The 9,302-nt window shown below is 39.6% G+C and overlaps 1 protein-coding gene across 3 annotated transcripts in view; it reads left to right on the forward strand.

Moving 5' to 3' along the window:
• TTC5 (tetratricopeptide repeat domain 5) overlaps positions 1-9,097 on the forward strand; it is a 33,143-nt gene extending 24,046 nt beyond the window's left edge. For 2 of the 3 annotated variants that reach the window (XM_036880624.2, XM_036880627.2), the window contains exons 9-10: positions 4,071-4,215; positions 6,526-9,097. In XM_036880624.2, coding sequence (XP_036736519.2) covers positions 4,071-4,215; positions 6,526-6,645 — 265 coding nt within the window. In that variant the 3' untranslated portion in view covers positions 6,646-9,097. Of the gene's footprint in view, positions 1-3,520; positions 3,574-4,070; positions 4,216-6,525 lie in introns of those variants that run through there. The other variant, XM_057488638.1, reaches the window with a different exon arrangement.
• Positions 9,098-9,302: the final 205 nt, after the last annotated feature.

Here is a 9,302-nt window from a genome sequence, read left to right on the forward strand (position 1 = left end):
TTATATTTTGGGTGATTATTGAAAGATATGTACTTATTGCCATTGCAGCCTTTAGATTTGTGGTTACCAAAGGTTCAAAGTTAGCTTCTTTAGTATCTTACCGTCTAACTTAACTTGCTTATTGAGCTATTATACACACAGTCTGATGATTCTTTGTTTCTCTCCCTTCTTATTACTCCTCCTCCATTCATTATATGTTAGGTGTTTTATTTTGTGCTCTTGTGTTTCCTTTAACTGCTTTTGTGGGTAGTTGATTTTATTTGTTGCCTTTAGTTAGTATTTAGTTGGTCTGCTTTCTTTGCTGTGATTTTATTTTCTCTGGTGACATCTATTTAGTCGTAGGAGTGCTTCCATCTAGAGCCAGTCCCTCTAAAATACCCTGTAAAGTTGGTTTGTGGGAGGCAAATTCCCTCAACTTTTGCTTGTCTGAGAATTGTTTAATCTCTCCCTCGTATTTAAATGATAATCGTGCTGGATACAGTATTCTTGGTTCAAGGCCCTTCTGTTTCATTGCATTAAATATATCATGCCATTCTCTTCTGGCCTGTAAGGTTTCTGTTGAGAAGTCTGATGATAGCCTGATGGATTTTCCTTTGTCGGTGAACATTTTCCTCTCTCTCTGGCTGGCTTTAATACTCTGTTGTTTTCCTTGATCTTTGCCATTTCAATTACTATGTGTCTTGGTGTTGTCCTCCTTAGTTCCCTTGTGTTGGGAGTTCTGTGTGCTTCTGTGGTCTGAGCAACTATTTCCTCCCCAGTTTGGGGAAGTTTTCAGGAATTATTTCTTCAAATACACTTTCTATCCCTTTTTCTCTCTCTTCTTCTTCTGGTACCCCTATAATGTGGATATTGTTCCGTTTGGATTGATCACACAGTTCTCTTAATATCATTTCATTCCTGGAGATCCTTTTATCTCTCTCTGCATCAGCTTCTATGTGTTCCTGTTCTCTGATTTCTATTCCGTTCACAGCCTCTTGCACCTCGTTCATTCTGCTTTTAAGTCTTTCCAGAGATTGTTTTATTTCTGTATTCTCCCTCCCAGCTTTATCTATTAGCTCGTGCATTTTTCTCTGCAGCTCCATCAGCATGGTTATGACCTTTATTTTGAATTCTTTTTCAGGAAGATTGGTTAAATCTATCTCTCCACATTCCCTCTCGGGATGTCTGGGTTATTCTTGTCTGTATCAAATTTTTCTGCCTTTTCATGGCGATAGAGGTATTCGTAGGCAGTTGGCACATGTGTCAGCTGGAAGAACAGAGTCCTTTCCTGCTTGCCAGTCGCCTTCCCTTCTTGTGAGAATGGCAACCCCTAACGGCTTGTGCTGGGCTGCGGCATGTGGAAGGGGCTTCTGAGTCTGGCTCTGGAGGCTGTGAAGGAGGCTCTGCATGGCTGCTGTGGGCCGGCTGCTCTCAGGCTGCTCCCCTGCTGTGGCAGGGCTACACTGGAGGGGGAACAGGCGGGAGGCTGTTTATCACCGTGAGGGGCCTCTGAGCTGCACTGCCGCCCAGGGGGTTAGTCTGGAGTTCCCTGGGCTTCCCAGCTGCTGGGCTGAGTGTGCCTGGATGCTTCCGTCCAGCTGTGGGACTCCTGTCCCTTTAAGACTTTCAACAAGCACTCGCTTTTCTTTTGTCCCAGGGGCACCGGCTGTCGGAACCCACTCGCAGGTTTTACTGTTTTGTTTCCGTGTGTCTGCACTCCCAGTACGGATGACTAGGGCTGGGTATTTAGCAGTCCTGGGCTCCCACTCCCTCCCGTCTCTGACTCCTCCCACTGGGGAGCTGGGGGGAGGGGCGCTCTTGGGTCCCGCTGGGCTGCGGCTTGTATCTTACCCCCTTAGTGAGGTGCTGGGTTCTTGCAGGTGTAGATGTGGCCTGGCTGTTGTACTGTATCTTCTGGTCTCTCTTTTAGGAATAGTTGTATTTGTTGTGTTTTCAAAAATATATATGGTTTTGGGAGTAGATTTCCCCTGCTCTACTCAATGCTGCCATCTTGGCTCCTCCTTGTTCCTTTCCTTTTTTCTCTTTTCCCCCTTACCAGGAGGGCAAATAGGTGCCAACTATGGTCACATGGCAGCGGCTGCCTGACTTATTGACTTACTGGTAGAAGGATTCTAGGGCTTTGACTGGATTCATCAGGAGAATTCTGTGCTTGATTCCAGTGTTTGCTGTGAATGGGGGTGCTGAGTGATGGCTTGAGCACCGATTATTCACCATCTCATTTATAGATCATCTCATATGGTGATGTGGTGATGTCTTATAAACCCAAAGCTTTGCCTGCCTCCTTTGTGCTCACACATGTATTTGCAGCCCAGGCATCATTTACAAGTTTTGGATTATATTTGGAAATCTCTGACTCAGTGTGTTCAAAATTATTCACTTCTTTCTCTGTAAATCAACTTCACCTCCCAGAATTCCTTATCTGTCAATAGCACCACCTCTTTTCAGTCACTTAATTAAGATTTCTGAAGTTGTTCTAGAATTCTTCATTCTCCTGCATTGTGGCAATCACCAAGTACAATATATTTGCTTTTTGTCCCTACTTCTCTGTCTCTGCTAATTTAATTTGGCCCCTTATCACTTGTCCAGTTGGGTCTCCTTACTCCTTGTTTTTTCTCCATTGTTTCATGGTGCAGTGAAATACTACCTAAATGCAAATCCAGACATTGCCATTTCTTACATAAAATCCCTTACTGGTACTCTGGTACTTCTAGGATAAAGTAAACTCCTTAGCTTAGTTTTGTATGCAGAGCCCTTTGTGATTGTTCCCTGCCTACCTCTTTTCTTTATCTTCTGTCACTTCCCACTTGAGCCTTTTGTTCCAACCAAGGGATTATTTTATAGGTTTTGGAATAACTATTTTCATGCCTTTGTGCCTTTACACGGTCACTATGCCTGGATACTCTTTTTGGTGCTTTTTGATATAGACAACATTTTCCCCCCAATATTTTATTATAAACAATTTCAAACATACAGGAAAATTGAAAGGATTTTACAGTGAACATCTGTGCACCCAACTACCTATATTCTATACATATTTTACTATATATAGTTTATCACACATATCCTCCTGTTTATTCATCCATTGATCTATCTTATTTTTAGTTTATTTCAAAAAAAATTACAGAGATCAGTATATTTTCCTCTAAATACTTCAGCATGCAGTCATTAACTAGAAGTCAGTATTTGTATATGATTTTCTTATATGAAATTTATGTACAATGAAATGTACAAACCTTAGTGTGCATATGCTGAGTTTTGACAAAGGTAAACCCCTGTGTAACCCAAATACCTGTCAAGCTAGAAAATAATACCACCAGCCCAGGAAGTTCTGTCATGTTCTTTCCCAGTCAAACCCTGTTCCCCTCCCCGCAGAGGTTTTTTATTTCCACTGAGGATCAGTTTTCCTGTTTCAACCCACCTAATTTTTCATCCTTTAAGATTGTTTGAGGGTCTCTTCCTCAAGGAAACCTTCCCTGCTCTCCAGTTTTGACTTAGACATTTCTCCTTTGGGTTCCCATAGCCCAGCCTTTGGCTTCACTGAATTCAGCACAGAGGAGAAGCAATTCTTGCACTGTAAGTGATGGTTTAACTCTCTAACTCATGCTAGACTGTGAGCTTACTCATAGCTGGATCAGTGTCTTTCTGCTAAGCACAGTGCTTGACCCATAGTAGGTATTCAGTGAAAGTTTGTGGAATTAAAGTGAGAGTGATGGTTAGGGAGTTTGAAGGTTGTGATAGTTGAATTGATAGAGCAGGAAGTAATGTTTCAGCTGCAGCATTTTGAGCTAGTTCATTGTTAATATTTATTGAACGGCCTCAGTGTGCATGTGTCCCAAGTTCTTGGCAAAGTGACAGATTGATGAGTTTTATGGATGTTCCCTAAAGATACATGTCTAAGACAAATGAGGACTCAGATGTACATTGTAAATGATGGTACCTGTCATGGTTTTCTAAATAAGTAACCGCGAAAGCATTTGTTTATTTTGCTAGTATTTTAAAACCACTGTTTCTGTTCTTCTTTCCTGCCTATTTTCTTTTTTCCCCCTTTCCCACCCATCTTCATCTGGCAGTACATTTGGCCTGGTAGATTCAGATGGACCCTGCTGTGCAGTGATGGTGTATAACATGGTGCAGAGTTGGGGAGTGCTTATCGGGGACTCTGTAGCCATCCCTGAGCCCAACCTTCGGCTTCACCAAATTCAGCACAAGGGAAAGGTGAGTGATAGCTAGGATTCTTAGGCTCTGAAAGTGGGACCAAGTTATCTCTTTTCAGATATATGTAAAGTAATGCATATATATATATATGTATGTGTGCATATATATGATATATATATATATGATGTACATATATATAATTTTATTTTTACTAATAAACTACTGTTAAGCAAAAGAATTAAAAAAATGAACAAAGACAAATATTTTAAATTACTTTGTGGAATCTAAAAAAAGCTGAACTTATGAAAACAGAATGGTGATGTCTGCAGGCTTGGGGGTGGGGGAATTAGGGAGATGTTGTTTTTTGGGTACAACCTTGAAACAGGGAGCTAAGTAAACCTTGGAGATGTAATGCACAGCACAGTGATTGTAGACATCAGTATGGTGTTAACATTCTTCAAAATTGCTAAGAGGCTAGATCCTAATTGTTTTCCCACCATAAAAAAGCAATGCTTATGTGTGATGGAGGTGTTAGCTATTGCAGTGATGATAATCACATTACAGTATATAAATGTATCAAATCAACAAGTTATATACCTTAAACTTATACAGTGTTATATGTCAAGTATCTAAAAAATAAAAATTTAAAAAATAGACTAAAATATTATTCAGATATTATTACTATTAAAAATTGGTATGTATACCTCCAGTCTTTTTCCTTTACATAAATATATACATATATTCATATGTATATTTTTAGTCGTGAGTATATGCAAGTGTTTGTGAGCGTTTCCTGTTTTGCTACTTCTTCTACAACATTATTTTGAATTGACACATAGAGATTGTGGTGAAGATGATGGTAGTTAACATTTACTGATTACTGCACTGGCTACTAGACACTGTGCTAAGAGCTCTACTGTCTGCACTGGATCATGGAGTCATCACAAAATCCTTACGATAGGAGGTATTTAACGACTTTTTCACCATTTAGATCAGGGGTTGGCAAACTGTGGCCCATTGACCAAATCTGGCTCACCTCGTTTTTGTATGTCTAGTGAGTTAAGAGTGGCTTCTCTATTTTTAAATGAAAAAAATTTTAAGAAGATGAGTTTGTCTTACATGAATAGTAGAGGAAATTCAAGTTTCAGAGTCCATAAGTAAATATTTTTGGAACACTGCCACACTCATTTTACTGTTGTGTGTGGCTGCTTTTGCAGTGTCAGAGTTGAATGGTTCTGTGATAGACACCATAAGAACCACAAAGCCTAAAATATTTATTTGTCCCTTTATAGAAAAAATTTGCTGATCCCAGATCTAGGTTATTTCTAATTTTTTCCTATTATAAAAGTAACATAGTAAAAATTTTCATATCTGCTCATATCCATGATTATTTTCTTAAATGAATTTCTAAGGTAGAATCCTGGCTCCAAAGGATGTACAGAATTCTAAGACTTTTGATACAATGGCCAAATAATTTTTTGGAAGGTTTTACCAGTTATTACAACAGGGAGTGTGAGTTATATTTTCTCTGTAGTTTTCTTCTCAACTCTGGGTAGAAGTTTTTCAAAGATTTATTTGCCGATTTTTACATGAAAAAATACAGCATCAATATTGTTTTGCTTTGGCTTCTTGATTACTGGTGAGGTTGAACATTTTGTCCTTTTACTGTATTTCTTTGATAAATTTTATTTTTTTCTTGTCAGTTGCCCATATTCCTGTTAGAATGTTTTAAAAAATTGATTTATCAGAACTGTCTAATTTACCTTTTTACTTTGACTTGAAAGAACCTCCTTCTTACTCCCAGTGGGACAAAATGTTTTGGATGATCTTTTAACATGTTTTATAACTTTAAGTATGTTTGAACTGACCAAGTGAGCTGATATCTTTTCTGTTGTTGGGAGAATGTGTAAACCACATATTCTGTTTCTCCCTCCTGATACCAAGAGAGAAGTTACTTTAGTATATATTGTCAGATTAATTTAGGGCCTTACAAACACCTGGACTGAGTTTCTCAGAATTTCCCCCGGCTCTGGTGGCTGCCATGCATATCTAGTTTAAGTGTCGACAAACACTGAGAAGGGCGGGTTCTCAGAGCTCGTGGCACCCTTTCATTAGGCAGTGCCAGGAACCTGTCTTTTGAATCAGAGAATTGTTCCATTCTTGTAGTGACACTATTGGCACCCTACTTGCCCCAGGTTCTCCTTCTGAAGATTGAAACTTTGGGGAAAAAACATCCCCTTTGTAAGTTCGCTTTGTTTAATGCGAGATGGAGGTAAGAGGGGAGAGAAGAGAACGTCACAGGTATCCTTGTGCTGGAGTTTCTTCTATCTTAGGGTCTGTAATGACTCTCTGTATAATTGTCTTTTCTAGGAATATTCCTTTTCCAGTGTTCGTGTGGAGACACCCCTCCTGCTGGTGGTGAATGGGAAGCCTCAGGGCTCCAGCAGCCAGGCGGCTGCCACAGTGGCATCCCGGCCCCAGTGTGAGTGACCTTACTTGACTTGAGTGGAGGCGAGGAGATAAGCTCAAGGGCACTTAGCAGCTGGACCAGCCACAGCCAGGGGCTCATCCAGGTTTGAGGATGTTCAGATGATGACTTTTCCTCCCTCTGCCTTGTCAGACACTGTGTCCCTTCTTTCTCCCCTTATATTTCAGCTCAATCCAGGGCCACATACTCCCCTGGTATATTCTCCTGCCTCTTTCGTTGCTCTTCTGTATTTTAGGCAAAGAGCACAGAATTGGTAGAAGTGTTGGGATCTTGCCATGGGACAGAGTCCCCAAGATTCCTGTTTTTGGTTCCTTCCTGAGCCTTGTGTATATATCATTTCAGTATTTATTGCTAAAGGAGGAGGCTTAATTTTTTAGTGGCCTGGTTTGTTTGAAGTTTTTATTTTATTTTAAAAATTAGGTCTTTCCCCTTCTTTGGGGCTGGCGCAGAATTAAATATGTTTGGAAAAAAATACTGTGTTGTTTGTCCTGTTTCATTCTCTCTAGGCTTAGTTTCTTGTTTTAAGATCACTTTTAACCTATTAGAGTACTCCTCCCCCTTTATTTTCTATATACAGAATACTTTATTTCTCTCCCAGTTAAAAGGATTTAGGCAGCAGGCAGCCCAGGCCAAGACTGGTAGCTCCACGAGTTGCTGGAAAGCAGCTTCTTCCATTTCCCCATCCTGTCATCCCTCAGGGTGGTCCTCGTCATGGCCCAAGATGACAGCACTGCTATGTAGTAGTGTTACTAGGCTGGAAGAGTTGGGTAGTGTTACAATAGTGTGACTAGAGAGGGCGAGATACTCAGTTTCTTTAGACTAATGACACTTTTCATAATAGTTTCTCTTAATGGCCTTGTGGGAAGATGGGAAAACATGAACGAGGGGAGGATTAATGACCAACTGAATGGTTAGAAGCAGAGAATATGTAAATGGATACATATTTGTTTATTTGGAAGACTTGCAGTGATAGGGCTCAGGTTTGGTCCTTGGTCCAGTCCTGTTGAACTCTTGATCAGTGACTCATTCAATATTCAAAGAATGTAAAACAAAGGACTCCTCAGAGCATGGATGACAGAATAAGCATCTATCTAAAGAAGTTATAAGGGCTGAATCTAAGATAAAAGTTTGAAGTTCATGCTTTTGGTCCAAAAAGGCCAACTTTCTGAGGTGTATCTTGAACATTACATTTAAAGAATTACTAGGAGTTTTAGAAGGTAAGATAAAATCTGTGAGTAACTAGTATGCTATGGTTGCAAAGACACTCTTTTGACTGTACCAAGAATCTCTGGTAGCCAGAGGGAAGAGTTTTTAACAGTATCAGGTCACATGTGGAGCCTTATGTTCAGTTCTGGGTGTTCATTTTGAGGCCCACAGCAATGCAAGAGTGATCAGGACCTTGAAGGGGTGTAAAATATCCCGAGAAATGGTTGAAAGCAACTGGGGAGAAAGATAGGGGTTGTGAGTGTGTGCATTAGAGTCAGTAGCGAGGCAAGACCCCAAAACTACTACTTTTACTCAAGTCCTAAGATGAGTTGACTTACTCTGTGTATTTCCAGGCAACAGAAAAATGCCCAAGAGGTGATAGAGAAAGCAGAATTTAAAAGATTTTATGATGTTTGTGTAAACAAGCATGCAAAATATGTATGTACAGTTTAAAAGAGTAATTAAAATATCCATGGAAATATCCACCTGGCTTAAAAACTGGAACATTACTAGTATCTTAGAAGTCCTGTGTGCCTCTCCATGATCTCATCTCATTTGTTTTCATTGCTATATAATGTCTCACTGTATGATTATGCCAAATTTCTTATCCTACAGTTAAAGGATATTTTGGTTTCATTTTTTTGCCATCAGGGCAGTACATTATTAATATCCTGTACGTGTTCTGATATGGAAGTGCAAGAGTTTCTTTTATAGCAGTGGTTCTTTTCCAAGAGTGATCCCCAGACCAGCAGCCGCAACATAACCTGGAACTTCTTGGATACGCAAATCCTCAGGCCCCAAATCCTGAATTAGAAACTCCTGAGGAGAGTCCAGCAATCTGTGTTTAACAAATCCTCCCAGTGATTCTGATGCACACAGATGTGTGAGAACCACTGTTTCAGATACTGGTTTAAGAATGGAGTTGCTGGGTCATAGAGTAGACATATGCTCAACTCTTTTGAGAAATACTGAACATTTCCAAAGTGGTTATACCAATTTATGTCTCCACTCTCAGTGGGTGAGTCTTCCTAATGTTCCTCATTCTCTGATGATTGCTGTTGTCTTCTCTTTAGGGGTTGAAAATTCAGGAGATATGAACGATATCTCCTTGTGGCCTCTATTTGCATGTCTCTCACTGTTAATGGGTTTGAGCATATTTTCATTAAGTTACAAGCCACTAATATCCACTAATATTTTCTCATGGTAAAATGACTACTTGTATCTTTGCCCACTTTTTTTTTTTTTTTTTGTAGATAATTATTTTTTATTGAAGGGTAGTTGACACACAATATTGCATTACATTAGTTTCAGGTGTACAACATAGTGATACAACATTTATATACATGATAATTCTAGGTACCAGCTATCACCATACCAAGTTGTTAAAATATTTTGACTATATTCCTTATGCTATACATTACAACCCAGTTACTTATTTATTTTACCATTGGAA

The sequence above is a fragment of the Manis pentadactyla genome, chromosome 11, assembly GCF_030020395.1.
Source record: "Manis pentadactyla isolate mManPen7 chromosome 11, mManPen7.hap1, whole genome shotgun sequence".
NCBI lineage: Eukaryota > Metazoa > Chordata > Mammalia > Pholidota > Manidae > Manis > Manis pentadactyla.